Source organism: Elephantulus edwardii, unplaced genomic scaffold, assembly GCF_000299155.1.
Source record: "Elephantulus edwardii isolate Elephantulus edwardi_28Jun2011 unplaced genomic scaffold, EleEdw1.0 scaffold00118, whole genome shotgun sequence".
In the NCBI taxonomy this organism is placed as follows: Eukaryota; Metazoa; Chordata; class Mammalia; order Macroscelidea; family Macroscelididae; genus Elephantulus; species Elephantulus edwardii.
The window spans coordinates 5,707,959-5,722,876 of NW_006399868.1; the positions used below are offsets into that span (position 1 = coordinate 5,707,959).

The window sequence follows — 14,918 nt, forward strand, 5'->3', positions numbered from 1 at the left end:
ACATGTATGCAAACACACACACGCACATACAATGAGAAACACACACACACATACACACGGAACAACACATGCATATACACACACAGAGCTACACACACACATGCACATACACAGAGTCACCCAAACACACGTGTACACACAGAGAAGTACACAGACACGTGCATATACACAGAATCATCAATACACCCAAAGCAACTCATGCACACACACATGCACATACACACACACAGACACACATGTACATACACTGACACAGACACGCAAACACACATACACAAACGCACACAGAGCTATTCACACCCAGACAGTTGAATGCACTTCATAAGAGATTAAGGCTTCAACTCTGAGGTATGAATTCTTCTAAGAGTTAAGATTTGTTCCTAGCCACTTACTGATATTATTTTGCCAGTTTGTCATACATTTGTATTAACCAAGCCATTTTTCTAAATCTTCTGTTTGAGGACTGTGACTGACAAGTTAGGCACCATTGCATCAACTATGACTCTTGGCAACCCTGTGAAGCCAAGTAAGAGCTTTCCGCGATCCTGCGCCCTCCTCAAGGTCTCTGGTCGTGTTCCGGTCTAGGGTGACAGTCATCATGTCAGTTCATCTTGTTGAAGGTCTTCCTTTATGACATGATGTCTGTTCCCTCCTGACAAAGTGCCCGAAGTGTGTGAGATGAAAGGTCACCCTCCTTGCCTCTAAGGGGCACTCCGGGTGCACTCCCTGCGAGACAAGCTGGCTTGTTCCTTTGACACAGCTGAGTGATAAACATACCACTGATGCTTGCAAATGCAGCTCAGAACATGGGAAGCATTTCTTAGCTGACTCCTTTGGTCGACTACGCTTTACAACCCACTACTTGTGCTATAAACTCCTACATGCCACCTCCCTGGTGCTTTGAAACCTTCAGCGGCTCCAAGGGAATTGTTGTTGTTGTTTCTCATGCAGATTGATGCCTCCAAACATCTAAAGGAGGGTCAGTTATGAGTCAACTCTAACTTGATGCCAGTGGGTTGTGAAGTGTGTGTGTGTGTGTGTGTGTGTGTGTGTGCGTGCGCGCTTTAAGGATACACAGATGTATATGGAGGTGTCCAGCCCTCTCTTTGTTTAGTTGTAGAAGATCTTATATGACCCCCCCCAAAAAAAAAACAAACCTAGCCCCTACTCTGAAAATCAGAAAGCAGCCTGTTCAGATTTCTTATTTTGCCGATTAAGAAATGGCAGGCAAAAAATGGTGAAGGAGAAAGGCCAAATTAATCCCATCGGTTAGTAGCCGGGCCACATCTGGAAGTATTCTCTCCCTGTGTAGAGTGTACAGTTTATGATGCAGCACGGGAAGCATGTGGCAGTGGCACAGATCATAAATTGGGCAGGCTTCCCTTTCGAGGGCCTGCTTTCTGATCTAATTGGAAAGGCTTGCTGCTTAATGTGATGCTATACGATGTCTCCAATGAACAGTAGGACTAAGATAATTGGGAGGGAGGAAGGAGGTAGTGGTGGAGGGCCAGTATGAGGAGAGAGAGGCACAGGAGTGGGAACTCCCAGAGTGCCTACATGACTTGGTTAATAGGAGAGTCTGAAGCTTGGAATCTTAGGCAGGAGGGTGTGGGAGCATGTGAGAAATGGCTGAATCATATAGCTGTAGGCAGCAGAGGCAAAAAACCTTTAATAAGCACTGTGGTAGCCCGAAAATACAGCTCCAAATGATACGGCTCTGAATCCCAAAATCACCACCTACTGGCCATGCTAGTTTGCAGGACTAGAATGTGGTAGAGTCATCCAGAGTGGACTTGAGGTGCTGGTTTGCAGCATTAGAATGTGGTAAGGCTCATCGTGGACTTGAGGTGCTAGTTTGCAGGACTAGAATGTGGTAGAGTCATCCAGTGCTAGTTTGCAGGACCTGAATTGGTAGACTTGCCCAGGTTGGACGTGGCTGGTAGCAGGAGAACTTAACCCGAATGACTTCTAATGGAAATCTGGCGCTGTGACCTGAAGGAGTGCTCATTTGGCAGTGTAATGGCATCGAGAGTTGGGTCTCTTGTCCAGCATTAGTCACCTCGTACTGAGAGGATAGCTTCTGGGTCTCTTTTTGTTGTGGACTTGTCCCGCGTGGAGGAGAGGAGCGGGGCAAACATCAAATGCAGCGGACACAGCTGCTCCCACTGCTTAGTCATCTAAGGCTGCTGTTTGAAAGGCCAATAATGGGTGACTTGAACAAATAGATATTTATCCTTTCACAGTGTAGGAGGTCGGGCGGCCGCTCTGGAGGATGGGCTTCTTTCTCTGTGGGCTCTCAGAGTAGGTCCTGTGTCCTGTCAGCACTGGTGGGCTTGCTGTTCTTCAGCGTCTCCATGTGTCTTGGCATCGTCCCTCCTCTGGGTCTAGGAGAATCTCAGCCCGGGGACCCCGGGTCCTGAGGATGAACTGCACCCCCTGCTCTGCTGCTGGTGCTAAGATCCTCTTATCTCTATCTTCCTGCGTAATTGTTCTCAAAAGAACTTGACTGGAGATTCCTAATCCCATAGGTCTAGCCTGTCCCATTTATGTCATAGAGTGTAGAGTTCATGGCATATAGGATATAATCTTATCAGATCACATAATGAGGGATAATTACGCCAGATCACAGAATGAACAATAATTATATAATGTAAGACTCGTGGCCTGTCAAGTTGGTGTGTGTGTTGTATGTGTATTTGTTGTTGCTGCTGTTATATAACATTGAATCAGAGCTCCCTCATAGCTGACCCTCAGCTGGTTTGCAGAGGCAGTAAACCACGTGGGAGGAGACTGCCCATCTTTCTCCCTCAGAGCACCTGTTGGATTCGAATGTCCTGCCTTTGGGTTGACAGCACAACTTCTAACCAGTAGACCACTACAGGTACGTATTTTAGGATAAAATAGAGAAAGATAAACTTATTAGAAAGTTACAGCCCCAAAGAGATGGGCCTCCCTACTTGAAATATGGAGGGGAGCATAGATAGATTTAAAAAAAAAAAAAAGAGAGAGATCAAAACTTAATCCGTAACACCATACTTCCAGGTGGTTGTCGCTGAGGTTACACCCAGCAACCTCGTCCTGGACAGGGCAAACCTAAGCCTGAAGCTATCACACTGAAAAGAACAGCTAGGAAATGTATGTTTTCACTGGACCCATCACTTCTGTGAAGAATCAAAGGGAAACAGGCAGTAAAAATGCATTTAGAAGTCTCTCACATAAAACCTTCTGTGTTTGTTTTATAGGAAGATTAGGAAACAGGAAACATACACAGTCTCTTTCCGCTATCACCCGTGGCCTACTCCCTCCATAGGGAGGGTGCTGTTAACACGCAGTCCACACTTCCCGGTGGCCCCAGCCACCAGTGGCTCAGTGTCAGAAAAACAGGCAATCTTCTTCTCTTGCAATTTACAGCCTCAAAAACCCAATGGGGCCTCCACTGTGAGTCAGTTCCAACTCCGCAGGAGTGAGAATTTTTTTTTCTTTGTTAATTTTTGTATGAAATATACTCTGCCTTCTATGTGAAGAAAAATACTGGACAGAAAGTCTAGGGAGAGGCTGATGAATTGACTTGAAGGTTCAGTGAGTTTGGATTGAGGACTGGGTAGCTATCTGGAGCAGTTTACAATGCTCAGTAGAAGAATTCAGACTGAATATTGGGCTAGAAAGGAGGCCCAGGTTTAAATGGTTAATCAAAGTGGCTGCTAATTCAAGACTATTGGTTGCATCCACCATGGAGTTTGTTCAGTCTGTTTGCATCTTTGGTGAGTTGCTTGGATTACTGAGATGTGGTGTCCACATTAAACAAAATAAAACTGGAGAGGGCAGAAGTATTAGCTGCTCTTACCCCTGTAATTGGTCACACTGACAGGCACTGAAGGAAACCACTGTTTTAATCTGTAATTTGCAGGAGAGAAGGCTCCACATCCCGCTAGCAGCATCAGAAGTTGTCTAGAAGTTAATTTTGGTTCTGATGAGGGTAACACCAGTCCTGTTCCCAGCTCAGGCTGTAATTGACGCAGGCAGCAGCCTTTCTCACCCTGAGGCCATATGATCCAGGGCTGCAAATGGCCAGCCTCTTCTACTCACTGAGGCCCTCCCCCTCTCTTTTGGGTCAGCCATCCACACAGATTCTAAGTCAGGCATTTCTCACTTAGTCTGAAAGGGCAGCTCTTTCCTGTGTTTCTCTTCCATAAGGGATTGCGTCTCTCAGCGCCTTTTGCAAGCAGCTTTGTGCATTAACCCACGTGCATTCTGCAGACGCGAGACTTTTGCATGCCAGGGGGACTGATAGAAAAGAGAAAAAACCCTTTTCTCTGAAAGAATCTGAGTTCTTGTAAAGCAGAAACTGAGCAAATCTCAAGGCTACTGCAGACAGCCTTGTGTTTGGGTCCCTGCTGACTTCACCCATCTCTTCTCAAACCAGGACCTCATTCTTCCCAGGCCTGGCCCAGCCGCACCTGTCATATGATGCATTCTCCTAAATACTCATTCTTGGTTGCTCTTTTGAAAATTAAGAAGCTGTGGTGGCATAGTGTATTATATCTTGAACTGCTAAACAAAAGGTCAGTGGTTTGAATCCCCCAACTGCTCTGAGGGGAAAGGATGTGCACGCTTCACCTATAAAGATTCACAGCCTCCAAACCCAGGTTGGATAGGGAGGGAAGGTCACCATGAATCAGAATCAATTAATTGGAAATGAGTTTGGGATTTAGATGGGTTTTTAAAGTTATTTGTTTATTCACTCTGTAAAGATCTGTATTAACAAATATGGTGATGCTGAATGCTGACAAGTACGGAAAAAATTTGAAGAAAAAGATGAGAACACTCAAAATTACTCACAAGTTACCAAACCTGTATGGATGAGATTGTGTTCATTAATTGAGAGTTATGATCATTAAGAAACACATAGGATTTTTATTAAATGAAACTGCATGGAAAAAATGAAACAGTAGAGTATAATTGATTAAATGTTTGAATGATAGGGTACTTGCCTATGAGATAGCTTCTTCAGACATCTAGGGGCCGAGATGATACATCTACCCTCAAAAGATGAGGACCTTAGATAAGAGATGACTAATGGTTGGAGACAGTTCACATATTAAATGAATCTCGATTGTCTGTTATGCTAATGCTGTGACCTTTGGGACTCCGGATGAGTGATAGTGTTTTACTCATTGACTTCAGCCCTGCAGTGTATTGCAAGAAGTCATTTAGACAGATCTGTGTCAAGTTCAAGACCTTTATACTTTGTAAGCATACAGAAGTCTATTTTCTCATGAATATGTAAACATTCTCTTAGTGATTAACTCACAGATCTAAAAATAGTAGGCTTTTAATAATGGCTGTATGTGTGATTGACCACTGAAGTGCAAACATCTTATCAGTCATTAATATCAGTTTCATTGTTGTCCTAGAAAATAGAACATAAAATTGTACGTACATATTGTTCATATGTCTGTCTCTGTGGCATACCCACACAAAAGTCTGGGCAAATTCATTTACTGGATATTAACAAGAAAAACTACTCTGTAACCATTTGACTGATACGATATTTCGGAGAAGATAATACTGTCTTTTTACATGATTGAAAATTTATATCTGTTTATATCACTATGTAAAATTATTTTCTGTTTTTTTAATTAATTTTAATGGACATTTACAATAATTTTGGATTTCCATTCATTCATTGTTGCATTTTTCTCCTTGCCCACCCTTCCCTCCCCCACCCCCCAGTTTGCTCTCTGAAAAGTAGAAGAAAAATTCCGTCATTGGTACACAGTCCTTCCCCCCACTTAGTACACTCCACTATGCAACCTTCATTCTAGACTCCCTTCTTAACCATAATATCCAATCATATATCGCTTTTAAGCCATTCTTTCCCTCATCTGTTTCACCGAAGGTGTATGTAAGGATTGTTGTGTGTCCCCATACTTGATTGGTCTGTACGCTGAACACATAGTTTGAGAACCTGGACTATACAAAGAAGAATGTGCATCAGGATTGAAAAATGGTTCAATAATGTCCTGCGACATGAAAAAGATGCATCCTTACATGCTGAAAGCAAAGAGGATTTGAAGCGTTTTACTGATGAAGATCAAAGACTACAGCCTTCAGAATAGATCACATCTAAACATAAAAAAAAATGAAAATTCTCACAACTAGACCAATAAATAGCATCATGATAAATGGAGACAAGATTGAAGTTGTTAGAGATTTCATTTTACTTGTGTCAATAATCAACACCTGTGGAACTGTTACCCCAAACTTAAATTACTAATTGAGATGGACAATATGTGCTGCAAAACATCTCTTAAATGTATTCCTGGCAGATAATTCTTCACAGTCAATTCTATAAAAAAGAAGAGGGAATATACCTTTATCTTTCTTTCTGTGGTTTAGTTTGACCATTATTCCACCTCTCAATCCAGGCTTCTGTGTCATGTGCTGATTGTTGGATGTGAGGAGATTGCCCATCTTTCTCTCCTGGAGTGACTGGTGAATTTGAACTACTTGCCTTAGGGTTGACGGCACACTTTCTTACTCACTAGACCAGCAGATCTCCCAAAGCCCTATGTTGTTGTTACATGCAGTGTGTCAGAAGTGACTCATAGCTGACACTCCAGCGGATGCTCAGAGGCTGCAAATTGCCTGAGAGGAGACTGTACCTTTTTCCCCAGGAGCAATCGCTGGTGAACTTGACTTCACTCACTTTTGAGTTGGCAGCACATCATTTTGCCCACTAGTTCCCTGGCCCTGATTGGTTCAGTATTCATAAATGAATCAAAAGGATCTATCGTGTCAAGAAAATAAATAAGGAAAACCTGCATGATTATAGCAACTGATGTTGTTCAACATGCTCTTGACAAAATTTAGCATCCATTCTTGATAAAATCTTAGCAAACGAGACAAAGAAATTAACTCTCATCTTGATAAAAGGTGCCTAACTGAAAGCTTCATGGTTTAGATCCACCAGCTCTCCTTTGCAAAAAATGAGAAGTATCTCCTCCCATGAAGAGTTAGAGTCTCAGAAACTTAACAGAAGGTCTCTGTGAGCCAGAAGTAACTCACGGGCAGTGTGTTGTGGAAAACATCCAGCTAGTTAACTTACTTACAGGTGAAAGACTGTACATGTTCCGTTCAAATCCAAGAGCAAAATATAGAGTGGGTCCACTTCAACGTGTGTATTCATCACCACATTTGCTGCTTTTACCAACGTATTAAGGCAGGAGAATGAAATAAATGGTGCCAGATGGGTTAGCAAAAAAATTACACTGTCTCTATGTCACTTAGAGTCCTCTGAAGGTCCCTCATACAAATGCTTTGGTGTCCAGTCTTTTGATTCATTTAACCTTTCCTTACAAAACAGAAGAAAGCCCTGCCCAGCCCCACACCGTCCTCACAATCATTACTAAGTTCAAACCTGTTGTTTCAGCCACTATTTTTCTCTTTCTTGCTGAAGATCTTTCTCCTTTTGCAAATCCTTTCTTTTGCTAAGCATGCTGTCCTTCTGCAGGGACTGGTCCCTTCTTATACTATGTCCTAACAATGCAAGGCGAAGCTTCACTATCCTTATGTTCATGGAACCTTCTGACTGTACTTCTAAGAAAGATCGGTTCCTTTTCAGGTGGTTTATGATACAGTCTGTATTCTTCACCACCACCGTATTCAGAGTGTCAGTCCTTCAGCTCCCTTTGTTCTTTACCCACTTTCACATGCATAGAAGCTTTACTGAAAACTACAGCGTGGTCAGGTGCACCAGAGTCCACACAGTCGCAGGTTTGCTTGTTAACACTTTAAAAAGTTCTATTACTGGCCTATGTCTGAAGCAATAGACTGGTTGATTTTTTTTTGACTGCTTCTTGCATTGTAATCACACAGATTCACTGAATTCTGTACTTGGATGACTTCATTTATTCCCTCCATCACTCCTCCATTGATGATTAGTAACTGCTTCATCTCTACCCCTGATCCATCAAGTCTTTGTCCCCTTTGACTTGGTTGCCCTTGTAGCCCTGATTTCCCATTACTCTGCCCCCATTGAGCGATAGGTTGTTCTGAACATACTCATGGTTTATCTGTATTTCCACGTGTCATTCTGTTAAAACTCTTCTTCATGCATCTCATTCTCTGGTCACCACTTTCCGGTTGAACAGTTCTGCCTCTGATGATGATCTACAGCCTATTGATGCTACCAGCGTCTTGTCAATATTAATCTTCCTTTCCCTATTTCCTCTTATCTCCTATCCATTTTTAAGCCATGATTCGTTAGTAATGCGGTGAGTTACCTGTGTCCTCCTCATTCCTCTCCCCACTCGCTGCCTGAGCTGCTTCAATCCAAGCCTCTGGGTTTCTACGCCTGCAAGCACATGGTTTGTATTAAAGCAAAACAGACACATGGGTTGACTGGTTTCATGTTAAATTCAGTACCATAATCCCCAAATGGGCAATCCATACTATGTTGCTGTTCCTAGCATATTTTTTACTCCTTTCTAAAAGAAATATCTCTCTTCTACTCTAACCCCCTATTTTCTTCTCTGTTCTCTCAGTTTATAACCTTCTCTCAAAACTCATCAAGAAAATAGAAGCCCTTGAACAGTAACTTCCCCACCTGTTGACACCACAGCAGTGTCACTGCACAAACCACTGTGCTTGTGGTTGATGGTTACTTCATGTTTTCTGGTATTTTACCTTTTCCTTTAGATTTCTGAATTTTTTTTTCCACAAAACATATTAATAGATGTTTCCATTTAATAATGCCAGTAGAGAACTGCTGTATCAATATAAAACAGCTTTCAATTTAAAGTATATATGTGTATCTGTTTGCTTGTTTAATTATTAATTATCTTTTAAATGAGAGGGATTTAATAATGGTCATTAAAAAGAGAATATCCATTTTGTGAACAGAACAAATAATGCCATGGAATATATATGGCACAGTAAATTTTTCTAGAATGTTCCTTCATTTTAGATTATAGGTACCTGTGGAAAAGGTTTTCCCACCAAAATATCTGGACAATTGTAGGAATTCTATTTTGAAACACATCCTTGAAACGTAAGACATCTGAGTGAGAGGTGCAGTGAAAAAGGATTTAAACATCAAACCAGCGTCACAGAGATATTGGATGATTCCAGGGGTACATACGTTGGCAGCATGTCTACGTGTGTGTCATTTAAAAAGTACCTGTAGTCAGGGTCACTAAAATTTTTGTCACTTTTTTCAGACCCCCAAGTAATCATAAAAAAAGGATATTTATGTTTTAGTTTTTAAACTCTTGTGATTTGAGTGGGACATTTAAAGATATCTTTGGGTTGCTGCTCTACAGGTGATAAATATTTGCTTCATGGCATTGATTGAATTCCTCCAAGACCATAACACTCTACCTTCTCCATCCCTACGTTTACCATTTTCTTCCATCCTTCCCTCTGCCTTCCTGTCTGCTGACCCTTATCTCTGGAGTAAGGCTGTCCTTGTGGTTTTCTCTGGGGGCGGTTTATAATAACTGTGTTCCTCCGCGGTGTTACTGTTCCCCTCAGATCTGTCTTTTGTTTGGATGAACTATGAAGGTGAGCTAGTTAAGGACATTGATGTTTATAATGGCATATTCAAGACCACTGTCAAGATACCGTTCATGGCTGTATTACGGATACTCAGCTGATAGTTGTGAACTCACTATTGTACTGTCAAAATTTCTGATGTGCACATATTCCTCTTACTAAAATAGCAGTTCACAGCATCAGCAGGATTTCTTAGTTCTTGTGTGATTAACGAAATAATTTTGGCGAGCTCTAATCACATATAAATATTGAAGTGGTTTTCTTTGGTTTTGTTTTCCAATGTTCAATTAGGTATTCAATTGACAGAAACACAGACTTGGAGAGATACTTTAACATCGATGCTAACAGTGGAGTCATCACTACAGCCAAGGCCCTGGATCGAGAGACCAACGCTGTTCATAACATCACGGTCCTCGCAATGGAGAGTCGTAAGTTGTAAGGTTTAAAATTCAGTCAAGACAAAGACATTGGAAGTAGAACATAAGTTGCCATACATTTATAAGTGCAAGTCGAATGTTAATAAATGTGTAATTGAAATGAAAAATCCTGCTGAGACACGTGTCTACATCCACAGTGTTTACCAGTACTCCAAAATTTATAAAAGGAAATGCTATAAAAGAGGGTGCCCAGATCACTTTGGGGAGCTTCACTGGTACTTGAGGTCACTGGTGCTGATAAAAAGCAGTTGAAATTGTATTATTTTTTAAAAATTAGTACAATTATATTGAGCTAAAATACCCAAATGTGCACTTTCTGATATGGACTAACTTTAGTCTCTTATAAGAAAATCACTAAAAGAAAAAGTGGAACTATGTGCACAAATGTACTTTATGTATACACATATATTTGTCTTAGATGAAATATGGCTCCAGTCATCCTTAGAACAAGATTGGTGAGACTTTGCCTCACATTGTTTGAGCATATTGCCAGGAGAGGCTAATCCCTGGAAAAGGCATCAGTCACACTTGTGGAGGGTCAGGGAAAAGAGGCCCCTCAGCAGGCTCGGTTGACACAGTGCCTGCAACCGTGGGCTCACGTCCAGCGGAGATGATGGTGATGGAGATCAGGCAGGGTTTCTCCCATTCGTCGTGAGCTCACTGAGTCAGCTGGCTTGGCAACACCCAACAACAACAACAACAAGAGCTAGAAACGATACGAAAGTTGTTGGTCAGTGTTGTTAAGTCAATTTCAAACCAAAGAACACCCTCCCACAGAGACAGAGTATTACCACCACATGCAATTTCCTTAGCTGCCACGATGCGTGTGAAATTGGAACAATGAACAAGAGAACCTTAAGAAGAATTGTGGTTTTAATCATGGATTTGTGTAAAATATGAATATAATGTAGATTCCCAAAAGAATAAACAAGTTTGAATTGGAAGAAGTGAAACCAGCGAGCAGGTTACACATGCCAAGACTTCAGCTCATGTAGTTTGAGCATGTTATAAACAACACCTGGTTCCTAGACAGCGGACTTGTGCAAGCAGAGGGGCAGCCGGAAGAAGAAGAACTTCGATGTGATGGGTTGATGCAGCGATTGCAGCAGTGAGCATGAGCACTGTAGACACTGTGAGGTTGGCTCGGCATTGAGCAAAAGGGATTTTGTTCTGCTGTTTGTACATAGGTCACAATGAGTCAGAATGGATTCAGCTGCACCTAGCAGCAACACAAACACATCTGGATACATACTTATGCAAACAGGCATAATTGTATGTGGGTATGTGTGTGTATTCATACAGATAGGATGTCCAGCATCAAAGAATACAGAAACATGTCTGTTTACTAGTCATTCCTTTCAATAATTTTCTGATTTGAACCTTCACACACCTATATATACCTGCGTACATGTCATTATGTACTCATTCTACGTGTGTATATGTGAGTGTGTTTGTGTGTATGTATATAATAGATTATCTGTAGCTGTCTATAATATCTACAGTGCTACAATTCCAGATTTTATTTGAGACTTGAGCACTTAATTATTATAAATATAGTTCAGAAAGACAATCATTTTAGGTCAGTTCAACTTGTATTTAAAGTTGGGTGCTTTTTTAAAAAGTTTTCTGTTGTTATTTGATTTTTTTAAAAAAATAGCAATATTTAATTAATGAACTTACAACCAGAGTAAACCATAAGACACTGTATTCTTTCTTAGAGAATCCATCTCAAGTAGGACGGGGCTACGTGGCCATCACCATCCTGGACATCAATGACAATGCCCCGGAATTCGCCATGGACTATGAGACCACCGTGTGTGAGAATGCGCAGCCGGGCCAGGTGAGAGCCTTCACCACAACCCACACCTTCCCTACGAAAGCTCTTAAAGCGTGCAACAGATGCTGCCTTTGAAATCTCGCCTGCTTTAAGATAAGCTACAATCACCCTGATTCAGCAATACTAACACTTTGATGGGAAGCAGAGCTCACATTATCAAAACTTCCAAAGCTGGTTGAATTGGGATGATGGAAATCCCTCAGCAAGAAAAAAACCAAAAAACAAACTGATAAAATCTCTGGTAAGTGGCTTTGGATTACTTTAAGGAAAAATAAGCTTATCAAGGAATGCTGGTCACATAGTGGTTAACCAACCAGTTGCTAACCAAAAACACCTGGTAATTCAAAACCACTTGCCACTCTTTAGGGGGGAAATAGGAGATAGACTTTCTCCTGGAAGACTTCAGCCCTGGAAACGCAGTGGAACAGTGCTCACGGCCCTGAGGTGACATTGTGTGTCAGAGCACACTTCCTAGTACCAAGAACAGACTTGACAGACTCTTTCCCGTATGTCACAGAAGAGTTGCAGGACCAGGACATTCTAGCAGTGAAGCGAGTGCAGTCCAGGTTTGATCAATTCCCGTCCTCAGTAGATGGACTTTACTGGGAATTTTTACACTTGATTTCAACCAATAAACCAAAAAGTGATCCATTCCTGGGATGGCTTTATCAAGTGATGCAACTGATTCCCAAAGTTCACTTATGTAAGTTCAGGTATGACTTTTGAAAAGGACCTTTTGAAAAGGTGTTTATCAGAGTCCCTTCTTAATTGAGTTCATCTGAATGTATCTGGTGTGTATTCTCTCTTCCACCAGCCCAGTGTGGAAGGAGGCATTTCCTTAAAGCATGCTATAGCTTGTTCCTAACTCACAGTGCAGCCAGGTACACCAACGTCTGTTCACGTCTTCATCTCCGGTGCGTAGGTGATCCAGAAAATCAGTGCTGTGGATAAAGATGAGCCCTCCAGTGGACATCAGTTCTTCTTCAGCTTGACCACAGATGCAACCAATAACCACAACTTCTCCCTGAAAGACAACAAAGGTAAGGTGATGCTGGCATCGTCACCTGTGGACTCAACAGGTACACACTCCAGCTCGGTGCTTTTCTTCTCAAGAGTGTTGATTATGATTTTTTAAAATAATGACATGGATTAAAGGACAATGAGCCCTTGAAGTAATTTTTATCTAAGAATTTGCTGCCATGAAGAAGCAACTGTAATTTAAATCATTTTGAACCTTAAGACCAGTTATGGAGAAAATCGGATCCATCTCTCTCTCCTTCCAGACACTTGCTTTCATTTGTGGGCAACAGACTTTGTCTCCAAAGTAGCCGTTTTGTGGAGAGCCAAGCCTCAATGAGGAGGACCTTTGCCACTAACATATAATTAAGACATTAAGAAACTAATTTAACTCTCTACATTTCAACCTAAACAACTATGTGCTTAATGTTTGCAATAAAAACACAAGTTATCTTTTCTATTTATTGCAAAAATAAAAGTAAGACATTTCAGCCTAAACAACTACGTGCTTAATGTTTGCAGTAAAAGCACAAGTTATCTTTTATATTTATTACAAAAATAAAAGTAAGGCTTGCAGATGGTAAAATGTACTCCTATAATAAAGAAATACAAAAAGAAAACTAACAAATAATTCTATTTCATCCCAGTTCTCATTTGTCTTCTTCAAAGGTAAATACCATTATATGTTTTCATTTTATCGATATATGTAGTTAGAAACTCCCTTTTTTATTAACTACGCATAGTCATTCTTGAGAAATTTTATAAGAAATGGGAGTGCCTCCTATTCTTTGATTTCACATTCATATGTGCATGTGATTTTGTTTTTATTTAAGATTTCATTTTAATGGAACGATAAAAGGAACAGCTGATATAAAGTGTGAATAGTACTCCCCAACAATATGAAAAATCCAGTTCATTCTTTGATGTCAATTGTATGTGTGAATCAACTCTCAGGGGGGAAAAGTATAAAAAGAGTTACTACTCAAATACTGTCTTATCTTTAAAGGCTTTCTCAATAAGACGTGACATTGCAAGTGATTTGCACTAAGTCCAGCCTTTCTTTAGTCTCAAAGATCCAACCTTGATTTCAACAATTCCGTTTGAAAATGCAGGCACGCCTCATTTTATTCACTGTGTTTCACAAAGTGAAGGTGTGTGACAGCCTCTTGTTGAGCGGGTGTGTCGGCACAGATTTCCCCAGCAGCATGTGATCTCTTTGTGTCTCATATTTGTAATTCTCTTTTCCACCAAGCTGTTACATGTTTAAAAGAATACAATATAGTAGAAACATTATTATCCATTTACCATGATGTTCTTTGCTGGTCTACTTGTGATGTTTGTTTTCTTTTTTTTCTGCTGTGTGTAAGTTTTATTTTGTCTTTTTATTGCGATTTTAATGAAAATTTATAGAGAACTTGGATTTCCATTCATTCATTGTTGCCCATCCCCAACCCAGTTCATTTTGCTCTTTGAAAAAAAAATTATTTCGTTGTACAATTCCCCACCCCCAGCCCAGTCCACTTTACTGTGCAGCTCTTATTCAGGACTGTTGTCATGCATAGAATACTTAATCACATATTCTTTTTAAGCAGTTCTTTCCCTTATCTGTGTCAGTGCAGTGTATATTATTTATCCCCTCTTTTTTTTTAGTTTCCCCCAACCCTGATGTCAGTCCTATTTTATAACAGTGGCATTATGCAGTATTTGTCCTTTCATGACTAAGATATTTCACTCAGCATAATTGTTTTCTTCATGTTGGCATTCAGTCAATATTGAAGAGTCTAGTCTTTGAGCTTCAGCAGTAAGTGCTTCAAGTCCTTTTAATTTTCTACAACCAAGATTAGGTCATCTGCACGTGGCAGAGTGTTATAAATCTTAAGAAATGGAGAAACAGTTGCATTTGTCAAGTATTTCCTTTCCCTTGAATGGACAGTCAATAGCCATGGAAGCAACAATAAAAAGAAAACTCCAACAATGTATCACATTGTGCATATTTGTTATAAGGAACTTTTTAAAGTGCTAAAAAGGAACAATGGCTACTTGAGTGCTAAGGTACATGTGTGACCCAAACC

At 40.7% G+C, this 14,918-nt stretch overlaps 1 protein-coding gene across 1 annotated transcript in view; it reads left to right on the top strand.

The window, feature by feature from the left end:
* CDH7 (cadherin 7, type 2) overlaps nt 1–14,918 on the top strand; it is a 152,698-nt gene that overhangs the window by 121,179 nt on the left and 16,601 nt on the right. Inside the window, exons 7-9 of the mRNA XM_006892742.1 lie at nt 9,847–9,983; nt 11,711–11,832; nt 12,752–12,869. Of these exons, the coding sequence (XP_006892804.1) occupies nt 9,847–9,983; nt 11,711–11,832; nt 12,752–12,869 (377 nt within the window). The remainder of the gene's footprint in view (nt 1–9,846; nt 9,984–11,710; nt 11,833–12,751; nt 12,870–14,918) is intronic.